The following is a 12846-nucleotide window of genomic DNA, read 5'->3' on the forward strand; positions in this document are numbered from 1 at the left end:
GTTCACCCCCCAGTCCCTCCCATTTGCCCCCCAGTTCCCCCAGTTGACCCCAGTGCCCTCAGTTCACCCCCCCAGTCCCTCCCATTTGCCCCCCAGTTCCCCCAGTTGATCCCAGTGTTCCCAGTTCGCTCTCAACGCGGGGGCTGCGGTTCCTGACTCCTGAGGAGAAATTCCTGGGCTGGGCCCCAGCGCCCTTTGACCTCCCGGCCTTCGACCCCGTGAGTGACCAGTGACCCCATAAATGACTGCTGACCCCAAGAGCAGCCCCTGAGCCTGTCCCCAATCCTGACCTTTGACCTTTGTCCCCAGCGTGACCTGGACAAAGCTCCCCAAGAGCTCCCCGAGGCTGAACTGGTGTCGGACAGGCTGGAGGTGCTGCTGACCGTCGGCTTCCCTGGGGGTGAGTGACCACTGAGCCGACCGCTGAACCGGCTGCTGACCCAGCTCCGCTTCTGATCCCTAATGGGCAAAAAGGGGAAGAAAAAAGGGAGGAAAAAATGGCGAGAAACGTGAAGGGGAAAAAAGGCTGGGAAACGTGAAGCGGGGAAAAAAAGAAAACGTGAGGGGAGAAAAGGGCGGGAAACGTGAGGGGAAAAAGGGCGGGAAACGTGAGGGAAAAAAGGGCGGGAAACGTGAGGGGAAAAAAGGGCGGGAAACGTGAGGGGAAAAAAGGGCGGGAAACGTGAGGGGAAAAAAGGGCGGGAAACGTGAGGGGAAAAAAGGGCGGGAAACGTGAGGGGAAAAAGGGCGGGAAACGTGAGGGGAAAAGGCGGGAAACATGATGGGGGGAAAAAGAGCGGGAAATGTGAGGAGGAGGAAAAGGGCGGGAAACGTGAGAGGAGAAAAGGGCAGAAAAGGTAAGGGAAAAAAGCATGAAATTTGAGGGGAAAAAAGGGCAGGAAACGTGAGGGGGCAAAGGGTGGGAAACGTGAGTGTGGGGAAAATGGAAAACATGAGGGGAAAAATAGCAGGAAACGTGAGGGTAAAAAAGGACAGGAAACAGGTGAGGGAAAAAAAGGGTCTGCAAATTGTGGATAACTGTGGAAATGTGAGAGAAAAATGGAAAATTTTTCCCCTCAGCCGGCAAATCCACTTTCGTGAAGCGGCACCTGATCCCGGCAGGATACGAACACGTGAACAGGGTGAGTTCCTGAGCCCTTGTGTGGCCTCCAGGACACTCTGGCTCACGGCCGCGCTGCGTCTCTGCCTGTTGAGCCACCCTAGCCCAGTGTGACCTCAGTGCCACCCCTGGTCACCCCCAGGACACGCTGGGCTCGTGGCAACGCTGCGTCTCTGCCTGCTCGGCCGCCCTGGCTCGGGGCCGCGCCGTTGTCGTCGATAACACCAACCCTGACCCCGAATCGCGGCAAAGGCCAGTCTGGGAACTGGGATGGGCACTGGGAACTGCTCCCCGCAGCCCTTGGGACCCCTTTTCTGGGGTTTTGAGCCCCTTGTTTTGGGGACCCCCTGACCCGCCCTGCTCCCCCAGGTTCGTGTCCTGTGCCCGGGAGGCTGCGGTGCCATGTCGGTGCCTCCAGTTCACGGCGAACCTGGAGCAGGCGCGGCACAACTGCAGGGTGAGGAGGGGTCTGAGGGGTCCTGATCCTCCTCCTGAGGGTGAGGATGAACCCTCAGCACCCCCTGAACCCTTTTCTTTGGGCTTTCATCCCAAAAAGTTCCGGGATATGACGCAGAGTGGCCACGTCCCCGTCACTGATGCTGTTCTGTTCAGCTACAAGTGAGAGGGGGTTGGGTTTGGGGGGGTCTGGAGTGATTTGGATGTGTCTGGGGGGGCCCAGGAGGAATTTTGGGGGATTTGGAGAATCCCTGGGGAAAGATCTAAAGGGGCTTGGAGGGGATTTTGGGGGATCTGAGAGGAATTTTGGGCATCCGAGGTGTTTTGGGAGCTCTGTAGGCATGGTTTGGAGAGGTTTTGGGGGGGGTTGGGGGAATTTGGGGCTGGTTTGGGATTTTTTCCCCTTTTCTCCATTATTTAGCTCCATTACTTTCTTTTGTTCCATTTTTCCTATTTTTGCCTCTTTCCAGTTTTGGGGGTTCTTCCCTGTTCTATTCTCTTCCTCATTTTGGGTGGGCTTTTACCTTTTCCCCTTCCTCCTCTCCCTTCTCCTATCTTGGGTGGGTTTATCCCGTTTTTGCTGGGTTTTCCCCCATCTGCAGCTGTTCTTCCTTCCACTTTACCCAAATCCGGGTGATTTTTCCCCCCATTTCCTCCCCCTCAGGAAACAATTTGTGGCCCCCGACCTCTCCGAAGGCTTCTCCCAAATCCTCCAGATCCCCTTTGTGCCCCATTTTGGGGACCCCCCAGACCCCCAACGAAGGCGCCTCTTCTTCCAGTTCAGCGATGGATGAAGACCCCCACTGAACCCCCAAATAAAGGCACTGCCCCTCCCCAGTTTTTGGGAGATTTTGGGCTCTAAATCAGATTTATTGTACAAAGAGGGGGGATGGGTGAGTGGGGGAGGGGCAGAGGGGGGGTCACGGCGTTTCCATGGATTCACCCTCTGTGGAGAGAAGTGGGGAGGAGCTGGGTCAGTGTCCCCAAATCCCCAGTTTACCCCTTTGCCCCAGCTCCTTCATTTTTACCTATTTTTTCTCATTTTTACCAGATTTCCATCCCATTTCCACTTATTTTTGTCTAAATCCCTAATTTTATTAATTTTTACTATTTTTATGTGATTTTCCCAATTTTCACGAATTTTCTCTCAATTTCACTGCTTTGCCTCCAACTTTGGTTCAATTTTTCCCTATTTCTCCCCTTTTTACCCAATTCCTGGCATTTCTCCCTTTATTTTTGCCCAAGTTTCCCCCTTTCTCCCTTATTTCTTCATTTTACATTTAATTCTGATTTTTAAACCCATTCTTACTCAACTTCCCCTCTGTTTGCCCCAATTCCTTAACTTCTGTCTCTTCTCCCTCACATACACAATGTCCCCCATGTTTTACTAAATTTCTCACATTCTGCCCCATTTGGCACATTTTTTCCTTTACTTCTCCATTTCTGCCCCTTTTTATCCTGTTTTTGCCATACTCCCACCAACTTTTACCACTTTTCCTGCTGTTTTGCCCAATTCTCATGATTTTCCCTTCTATTTCCACTCCCTATCCCCTAATTCTTGGCCGTTTACCCCAATTTTCTCCCGTTTTTACACCTCCCTGCTCCCCCCTCCACGTTGCCACACGTTACCCACCCTGTTTTGGAGACCCCCAGGTGCCCCCCAGCTGTCCCCCAGTGTCCCCGGACGCTCACGGAGCTCGTTGAACAGAAAGGCCTCCTGGTACTCCCTCATGTACTGCGTGGAGCGCGACTCGTCCAGGAACAGGGAATACACGCGTTTGATGTCCTCCACACCACCTCCCGCGCCCTGCCAGGCCGCAAACATCAGCAGGGAACCCAAAATATTTCACCTCGCGTTTCCCACTCCCTTTGCCAGTTTTTCACTCTTTCCCCCCTCACGTTTCCCTCCCTTTTACCCCCCTCATGTTTCCCGCTCTTTTTTCCCCCCCCCTCATGTTTCCCTCCCTTTTCTCCCTCACATTTCCTTTTTCCCCCTCACGTTTCCCGCTCTTTTTTCCCCCTCACGTTTCCCACCCTTTTCCCCCTCACATATCCCTCTCTTTCTCCCTCACGTTTCCTTTTCTCCCCTCACATTTCCCGCTTTCCCTCCCTCACGTTTCCCTCCCTTTTCCCCCTCATGTTTCCCGCTCTTTTTCCCCTTCTGCCCTTTTTCCCCCTCACATTTCCCTCTCTTTCCCCCTCACGTTTCCTGCTCTTTTTTCCCCTCACGTTTCCCACCCTTTTCCCCTCACATTTCCCGCTTTCCTCCCTCACATTTCCCTCCCTTTTCCCGCTCATGTTTCCCGCTCTTTTTTCCCTTCTGCCCTTTTTCCCCCTCACGTTTCCCTCTCTTTACCCCTCACGTTTCCTTTTCTCCCCCACATTTCCCGCTTTTCCTCCTCACGTTTCCCTCCCTTTTTCCCCCCTCATGTTTCCCGCTCTTTTTCCACTTCTGCCCTTTTCTCCCTCACATTTCCCTCTTTCCCCTCACGTTTCCTTTTCTCCCCTCACGTTTCCTTTTTTTCCCCCTCACATTTCCCGCTTTTTCCCCCCCTCACGTTTCCCACCCTTTTCTCCCCTCATGTTTCCTTTTTTTCCCATCACATTTCCCACCCTTTTTTCCCCTCACGTTTCCCACCCTTTTTTCCCCTCAGTTTCCCGCTCTTTTCCCCTTCACATTTCCCACCCTTTTTTCCCCTCACATTTCCTTTTTTTCCCATCACATTTCCCGCCATTTTCCCCTCACCTTTCCTGCTCTTTTTCCCCTCACATTTCCTACCCTTTTCCCCCCCCTCACATTTCCCGCCATTTTCCCCTCACCTTTCCCGCTCTTTTTCCCCTCACATTTCCTACCCTTTTCCCCCCTTCACATTTCCTTTTCTTCCCCTCACGTTCCTGCCCTTTTCTCCCCTCACAATTCCCACCCTTTTCCCAAAGCTCATATGTGACCCCATACCATCAGGAGCACCCCAAATCCACCCTTGACCCTCCCCACTCCACCCCTGTGTCACCACAAACGTCCCCCAGAGCCCCCAAACCTCCCTCAGCACCTCGTGTCTGCTGCCCCACCCTATTTGGGGTCCCACCCCACCTCCTGACGCCAGTTTTGGGATCCCGTCCCCCAAATTTTGGGGTGTCCTCGGGATTTGGGGTTGCCCACCTTGCGTTTCCTGGCCACCAGGCTGGCGGCGGTGATGAGCTGCATGGCGTAGCGCAGCGACGTCTCCAGCCCGATGCGGGTCAGCACCGCGTACGCGTCCTCCGTCATCTCCACATCCTCCTCCTCACACCTGCGCCCCCAAACCAGTCAGGGGCACCCCAAAATGCTCGAGGGATCCCCTAAAAAGGGGCAGGGGGGGACCGAAAAAGAGGCCTGGGGGGGCACCCTAATGGGGTTATGGGGGACCCGGGGGGGCTGATGACGACCCAGGTGGGCAAGTTGGGGTGCTTAAGGGGTTGGGGGGCACCTTGTGGGGATTAGGGGTGGCTCAGAGGGGGTTTTGGGGTGTCAGGGGGGACTCTGAAGGAGTTAAGGGGCACCTGGAAAGAATTATGGGGCACCCCAGGAGACTTTTGGGGTGACAAGGATTTTGGGGGTAATCTGAAGAGGATTATGGTGCACCCCAGGTGTATTGAGACACACCAGCCATGTTTAAGGTTCAGGGCATTTGGGGTGTCCAGGTGGGTTTCAGGGTTCAGGTTGATTTTGGGGGTGTCAGAGATGGTTTTTGGGGTAGAAGATCCCTATTTTGAGGACTTCTTGGGTGTCTCTCCCTACACAAGGCCTTGACAATGCTTTCTGGGGTGCCCAGGCGTGTCAGGGCACGGTTTGGGGCTGCGTCAAGGCAGATTTAGGGGTGCCCAGGTTTATTTTCGGGGCGTCCCACCGGATTTTGAGGATCTGCCGCGTCTCCTTGTCGCCGTACGGGGCCGTGGCGATGATCAGCAGCCGGTCCAGCAGATCCAACGGGAGCCCGTGGGGGCTGCGGTGGGCAGTGCCTCGGATCCTGAAGGGACACGTGGACGCGACGGGGTTCAGCTGAGGTTTGGGGGTGCCCAGGTGTTGCCCAGGTGTGCTCAGGTACCTGGTGATGCGCGGTTCGTGGCCATGATCAGCACGGGCGCCATGTCGCTCTCCAGGGCCCGGTTGAGGAAGGAGAAGCTCTCGATGTCCAACATGTGAACCTCGTCGATGAACAACACCTGGGGGGTTTCGGGGGGGCTCTTGATGATCCTCGAGGGGGTTTGGTGCTCTTGGTGATCCCCAATGGAGTTTTGAGGGTCCCCAGGAAGGTTTTGGGGGTCGGGGCTTACCCCAGGGATGACCTCGGCCTTGCCCTCCTCACGCCACTCGGCCACTTTGGCGTTGATCTGCTCCCGCACCTCTGGCTTGATCTCACCTGTGTCACCTGGATTTGGGATTTGGGGGATCAGGGGCCGTTTTGTGGGGTCTGGGGAAGGATTTTGGAGGGGTTTAAGGACAGTTGTGGAGAAACAGACATAACTAAGGCGAGCCCTGTGTCTTTGGGGTCGTTTGGAAGAGTTATGGGAAGACCAAGGATGGTTGGAGGGGCTAGGAAGGGATCTGGGGGGGTTACGAGGTGTTGAGAGCATTTTGGGGAAAGTTACAGAGAGGGTTGGAGTGGTTTGCTGGGTTTAGGAGCAGTTTTTGTATCTCAGGAGTAATTTGGGATCTCACGGTGCCCTAGAAAAGTGAAGCCCTGGGGTGAGTAAGGAGCAATTTAGGGGTCCCTGGGGGGTTTAGGAGTCTGGGGATAGCTGAAAAGAGAACAAGGAAGCCCTGAGCTGGGTAAAGGGATAGTTTGGGGTTTTTTTTTTGGGTCAGTTTTGGGGTCTGGGGGTACCCGAGAACAGGGCGAGGAAGCCCTGGGTGCGGGAGTTGATGACATCGATCTCGTGCAGCGACACCGTGTGAACGACCTCGCGCCGCTTCTGCAGCTCCCCGTCGGGGCACTGCACGAATTTTGTCTGGGGGGGGGAGAATTCAGGGGGTCAGGGCCACCCAAAAACCCCCACTGCACCCCCCAGAGACCCCCAAAAACCTCACCTGTGCCCCCATGGCGTCGTAGTCCCGTGCTCGGGTGAAGGAACGTCCCAGCTTCGAGATCTTCCCTGTGGCCTTGTCGATGGTGATGACATCCCTGGGGGGGAAATGGGGTATTTTGGTCTTTTTTCACTCCTCACATTTCCCACCCTTTTCCCCCTCACGTTTCCCACCCTTTTCCCCCTCACGTTTCCCGCCATTTTCTCCCCTCACATTTCCCGACATTTTCTCCCCTTCACGTTTCCCACCATTTTCTCCCCTCACGTTTCCTGCTCTTTTCCCCCTCGATTTCTGGGCCCCCACCCCAACTCCAGGGCCCCTCACCCTCATTTTGGGGTCCCCACTGTCACCTTCTCCTTGCTCAGCCCTTCAATCTCTTTACCCCCCATCTCTTAAATCATCTCCCACCCCAATTCCAGCCCCCAACCCCCCAAATTCTATGGTGCCCACTCCAATTTCTGGGTGTCCCTCAAGTTTTGGGGTCCCCCCAATTTGGGGGACCCCCACTCACCCCGCCTGCACCTTCTCCTTGCTCAGGGCCTCGATCATCTTTGCCCCCAAATCGTAAATGGTCTCCATTTCTGTCGTTTTCAGCGTCAGCTTCCCCACTTTGGTCCCCTGCGAAGAAGAGGAAGGTTTGGGGGGGACCTTGAGGGGATTTTGGGGTGCCCTGAGGGGATTTTTGGGGGCAAAAAGAGGGTTTTGGGGGCACAAAAAGGGTTTTGAGGTCCCCCCTCACCGTGCCAGTGGCCGGGCGGTCGATCTGGATTTCCACCACCTCCCCCTCAATGATCTCAGTCTCTTCCCTGTAAGGCAAAAAAAAGGGAGAAACATCCCAAAAATGAGGAAGGAACCCCAAAATTTGGGTGTTGGGACACTTAAATGGGGTGGGGGAACCCCAAAATTGGGGTGGAGAGTGAAATTTAAGGGGTGCAGACTCTACCAGAGTAGAAGAATAGGATATGGGAACCCCAAAATGGGGCATGAGGACCCCAAAATTGAGATAGAACCTCAAAATTTGAGATGGAACCCCAAAATTTAGGTGTTGGACCCCAAAATAGGAGGAGAACAGATGAAATTGAGCTCAAAACAGGAAAATGGGGAGCAGGAAGCACAAAATTTGATGGGGGGACTGAAAATGAGGGGGCAGATTCTGGAATTTGAGGGGGGAGATCCTGAAGTTGAGGTAGGGCTCCCCTAAATTAGGATAGAGAACCCAAAATTGTGAGGAAACACAAAATTAGGTGGAAAGAACGAAACCAGAGAGAAAACCAACAAGAAAGCTCACAGTGAAAAGGAAAACAAGAGGTAAGAAAAAATAAGACGCGGGCACCCCAAAAATGGGGCAGGTGAGGACCCTGAAATTGGGGTGGGGACCTCAGAATTCAAGACCACACCCCAAAATCTGACAGAGCGCCCCGAAATTAGAGAGAAAACCAAACAGAGCAAAAAACAAATGAGAAAAACACACGGAAAGAAGAACAAAAAAAGGGGTGGGGACCCCAAAAGGCGAGGTGGGACCCCCCAGATTGGGGCGGGACCCCCCCGAAAACGGGCCCGTACTTGATGCGGACGCCGATGGAGCGGCGGAAGGCCTGGGTCAGCGCCTCGGTGCGCGACATCTCCAGCGAGAAGATCTCGCTGCCCGCGATGGCCGTGAAGGGCGTGTCGGGGCCCAGCGCCTGCGCCATGCCTGCGGGGGAAAAAGGGGGTTTGGGGGGGTTGGAGGGGGATTTGGGGGGCTTGGAGGGGGATTTGGGGGAGTTTGGGGGGGGGGTTGGAGGAGGATTGGGGGGGCTGGAGGGGGATTTGGGGGGGTTGGAGGGGGATTTGGGGGGGATTTGTGGGAGTTTGGGGGGGTTGGAGGGGGTTTGGAGGGGTTGGAGGAGGATTGGGGGGGCTGGAGAGGGATTTGGGGGGGGTTGGAGGGGGATTTGGGGGGGTTGGAGGGGGATTTGTGGGAGTTTGGGGGGGTTGGAGGAGGATTTTGGTGGAGTTGGAGGAGGATTGGGGGGCTGGAGGGGGATTTGGGGGGGGTTGGAGGGGGATTTGGGGGGGTTGGAGGGGGATTTGTGGGAATTTGGGGGGGTTGGAGGAGGATTTTGGTGGAGTTGGAGGAGGATTGGGGGGCTGGAGGAGGATTTGGGGGGCTTGGAGGGGGATTTGGGGGAGTTTGGGGGGGTTGGAGGAGGATTTTGGTGGAGTTGGAGGAGGATTTGGGGGGCTGGAGGAGGATTTGCGGGGCTTGGAGGGGGATTTGGGGGAGTTTGGGGGGGTTGGAGGAGGATTGGGGGGGTTGGAGGGGGATTTGGGGGGGTTGGAGGGGGATTTGGGGGGGATTTGTGGGAGTTTGGGGGGGGTTGGAGGAGGATTTTGGGGGAGTTGGAGGAGGATTGGGGGGGCTGGAGGAGGATTTGGGGGGCTTGGAGGGGGATTTGGGGGAGTTTGGGGGGGGTTGGAGGAGGATTGGGGGGGCTGGAGGGGGATTTGGGGGGGTTGGAGGAGGATTGGGGGGGCAGGAGGGGGATTTGGGGGGCTTGGAGGGGGATTTGGGGGGCTTGGAGGAGGATTTGGGGGGATTTAGGGTGGTTGGAGGAGGATTTGGAGGGGCTGGAGGGGGATTTGGGGGGCTTGGAGGAGGATTTGGGGGGATTTAGGGTGGTTGGAGGAGGATTTGGAGGGGCTGGAGAGGGATTTGGGGGGTATTTGGGGGAGTTTAGGGGGGTTGGAGGAGGATTTTGGGGGGCTGGAGGGAGATTTGGGGGGCTTGGAGGAGGATTTGGGGGAGTTTAGGGGGGTTGGAAGAAGATTTGGGGGAGTTTAGAGGGGTTGGAAGAGGATTTGGGGGAGTTTTGGGGGATTGGAGTGAGGTTTGGGGGAGTTATGGGGGAGTTTGGGGGGTTTTAGGTGTGTTAGAAGGAGATTTGGGGGAGTTTGGGGATGTCACTGGGTGCGTTTTGAAAATGTTTTTCAGTGAGTTTTGGGGATGTTTTTGGGTGGGATTTAAGGATGTTTTTGGGAGGGATTTGGGGATGGTTTTGGATGGGATTTAGGGATGTTTTGGGGATGTTTTTGGGTGGGATTTAGGGATATTTTGGGGTGTTTTTGGGTGGGATTTAAGGATGTTTTTGGGTGGGATTTGGGGATGTTTCTTGGAGGGATTTGGGGATGTTTTTGGGAGGGATTTGGGGATGTTTTTGGGTGGGATTTGGGGATGTTTTTGGGAGGGATTTGGGGATGTTTTTGGATGGGATTTGGGGGTGTTTTTGGGAGGGATTTGGGGATGTTTTTGGAGATGTTTTTGGGAGGGATTTGGGGATGTTTCTGGGTGGGATTTGGGGGTGTTTTTGGGAGGGATTTGGGGATGGTTTTGGGTGGGATTTAAGGATGTTTTTGGGAGGGATTTGGGGATGGTTTTGGATGGGATTTAGGGATGTTTTGGGGATGTTTTTGGGTGGGATTTAAGGATGTTTTTGGGAGGGATTTGGGGATGTTTTTGGGGATGTTTTTGGGAGGGATTTGGGGATGTTTTTGGGTGGGATTTGGGGATGTTTTTGGAGATGTTTTTGGAACGGATTTAAAGATGTTTTTGGGTGGGATTTAAGAATGTTTTTGGGTGGGATTTGGGGATGTTTTTGGGGTGTTTTTGGGTGAGATTTGTGGATGTTTTTGGCGTGTTTTTGTGGTCACCCACCCATGGCGATGGCCGTTTTCCCCGTGCCCGGCTGCCCGGTGATCAGGACAGGGATTTGGGGATGTTTTGGGGCTGTTTTTGGGTGGGATTTGGGGATGTTTTGGGGCTGTTTTTGGGTGGGATTTGGGGAAGTTTTGGGGATGTTTTTGGGAGGGATTTGGGGATGTTTTTGGGTGGGATTTGGGGATGTTTTTGCGTGGGATTTGGGGATGTTTTTGGGGTGTTTTTGGGTGAGATTTGGGGATATTTTGGGGGTGGTTTTGAGAGGGATTTAGGGATGTTTTGGGGTGGGATTTGGGGATGTTTTTGGAGATGTTTTTGGGAGGCATTTGGGGGTATATTGGGGGTGGTTTTGGGAAGGATTTGGGGATGTTTCTGGGTTGGATCTGGGGATGTTTTGGGGGTGTTTTTGGGAGGGATTTGGGGATGTTTCTGGGTGGGATTTGGGGGTATATTGGGGGTGGTTTTGGGTGGGATTTGGGGATGGTTTTGGGTGGGATTTAAGGATGTTTTTGGGAGGGATTTGGGGATGTTTCTGGGTGGGATTTGGGGATGTTTTTGGGTGGGATTTGGAGATGTTTTGGGGATGTTTCTGGGTGGGATTTGGGGCTGTTTTTGGGTGGGATTTGTGGATGTTTTTGGGTGGGATTTGGGGATGTTTTTGGCGTGTTTTTGTGGTCACCCACCCATGGCGATGGCCGTTTTCCCCGTGCCCGGCTGCCCGGCGATCAGCACGGCGCGCCCGGCGATTTTGCCCTCCTTGATCATCTCCAGGATGACGCCGGCGGCGCGGCGGGCCGACAGCTGCCCCACCATGCCCTGGGACACCTGGGGGGGGGGCACAGAGAGGGGCTGGACCCCCCCATTCTGGGGGTGCAGACCCCACCCCCCCCCAAAAGGTACAAAGCTCCCCCGCCCTCGTACCTGCCGCGGTTCCAGGGCATCATCCAGGCCCAGCCCGCGGATGTGGGAGTGGGCGCCTGGGAGAGGAATTTGGGGGGGGGTCACAAGGGGTCCCCCCCCATTTTGGGGACCCCCTCAACCCCCCCCCCCCGCCCCCCCCGAAAGCTGGGAGTGATCCCCTAAATTTCTGAGTCCCTCTGACCCCCGTTTTCCCAATTCTAGGATTCCACCCCACCCAACTGGGGACCACCTAAGGCTCCCCAAAAAATGGGACTGAACCCCCAAAATGGGGTGGGGGTCCCCAAAAAGGGGAGACCCACCCCCCCCAAAAATGAGGGGGTTGTGTCTCACCGATCCGCTCGATCCGGGTCACATCCCGAACCTCCGGAACTTTGGGGGTCTGGGAGGGAATTTGGGGGAGTTGGGGTCACCCTGGGGGTCCCCTAAATTCCATCCGTCAGCTCAGCACCCCCCGGGACCCCCAAATCCTCCTTCAGAGCCCCCCCATTCCCACAGAGCTGCCCTTCAACCCCTCAGGACCCCCTCAAACCCTCCTCTGTCTGGTCAGGACCCCCCCAGGACTCCCCAAATTCCCTTCAGAGCCCATTTGGACCCCCCCCCATCCCCTCAGGAGACCCCAAATCCCCTCAGACCGCCCTCCCCATCCCCTCAGAACACGTCAGGAACCTGAGGGTCCCCTAAATTCCATCCGTCAGCTCAGCACCCCCCGGGACCCCCAGATCCCCCTTCAGAGCCCCCCCATTCCCACAGAGCTGCCCTTCAACCCCTCAGGACCCCCTCAAACCCTCCCCTGTCTGGTCAGGACCCCCCCAGGACTCCCCAAATTCCCTTCAGAGCCCATTTAGACCCCCCCCATCCCCTCAGGACACCCCAAATCCCCTCAGACCGCCCTCCCCATCCCCTCAGAACACGTCAGGGACCCCAGCCCCCCTCAGGACCCCCTCGATCCCTCTCAGACCACCCCCCCAAATCCCCTCAGGACTTCTCCATTCCCCTCATCCCTGCTCCAAATCTTCCTCAGCGACACCCCCAGAACCTTCACCCCGCTTCAGGACACCCCCCCCCCAATCCTTTCGAGGACCACCCCCAGCTCTTCAGGACCCCCCCCATCCCCTCAGGGATCCCCCCAAGTTCCCCTCAATCCCCTCAGAGACCCCCCCCCCCCCCCCTCCCCCAGAATCGCCTCAGGGAATCCGGGACTCCCCCGTCCCCTCACGGCCACCCCCAGGACCCCCACCACCCCCCAGACCCCTCACAATCCCCCCCCAGAGCCCCCCCCCCGCTCCCCTCCCCCACCGCCGTTGCCATGGCGGCGCCGCTTCGCTCCCGCGCTGCCCTCGCGCTCTCCCGGCCGGAAGTGACGTGAGGGGGCCGGAGGGGCGGAGCGAAGGCGGGAGCGGCCGCTCCGGCCGCCCCTCTCGATGGTGCGCGGTCCTCCAGCACCGCCGGGAGGGCCCCTTGTGGGGGGGGGGCGGCCCAAAAAAAACCCCAAAACCGGCCCCAAAACTCCAAAAGCGACCTTAACCTGCCCCATAACCCCGTAAGCTGCCCCACAGATGCCTCACCCCGCCATAACTGCCCCATAAC

The 12846-nt window shown here is 56.2% G+C and overlaps 2 protein-coding genes across 2 annotated transcripts in view; one reads left to right on the forward strand and one right to left on the reverse strand.

Annotated features, from left to right (window-relative positions):
- The window catches only part of LOC137467430 (bifunctional polynucleotide phosphatase/kinase-like), a 3106-nt gene extending 695 nt beyond the window's left edge, over positions 1-2411 (forward strand). The window contains exons 2-8 of the mRNA XM_068178930.1: positions 76-218; positions 310-400; positions 1081-1142; positions 1263-1372; positions 1490-1577; positions 1677-1738; positions 2241-2411. Of these exons, the coding sequence (XP_068035031.1) occupies positions 76-218; positions 310-400; positions 1081-1142; positions 1263-1372; positions 1490-1577; positions 1677-1738; positions 2241-2370 (686 nt within the window). The 3' untranslated portion in view covers positions 2371-2411. The remainder of the gene's footprint in view (positions 1-75; positions 219-309; positions 401-1080; positions 1143-1262; positions 1373-1489; positions 1578-1676; positions 1739-2240) is intronic.
- Positions 2408-12843, reverse strand: RUVBL2 (RuvB like AAA ATPase 2). Its single transcript, XM_068178929.1, is given in 16 exon segments — positions 2408-2522; positions 3269-3383; positions 4737-4866; positions 5464-5593; positions 5671-5779; positions 5891-5985; positions 6442-6565; positions 6645-6738; positions 7153-7259; positions 7381-7447; positions 8205-8334; positions 11022-11163; positions 11260-11315; positions 11590-11639; positions 12628-12719; positions 12721-12843. Coding segments are annotated over 16 exon segments (1590 nt in total). The 3' UTR covers positions 2408-2496.
- Positions 12844-12846: the final 3 nt, after the last annotated feature.

The sequence above is a fragment of the Anomalospiza imberbis genome, unplaced genomic scaffold, assembly GCF_031753505.1.
Source record: "Anomalospiza imberbis isolate Cuckoo-Finch-1a 21T00152 unplaced genomic scaffold, ASM3175350v1 scaffold_620, whole genome shotgun sequence".
In the NCBI taxonomy this organism is placed as follows: domain Eukaryota; kingdom Metazoa; phylum Chordata; class Aves; order Passeriformes; family Viduidae; genus Anomalospiza; species Anomalospiza imberbis.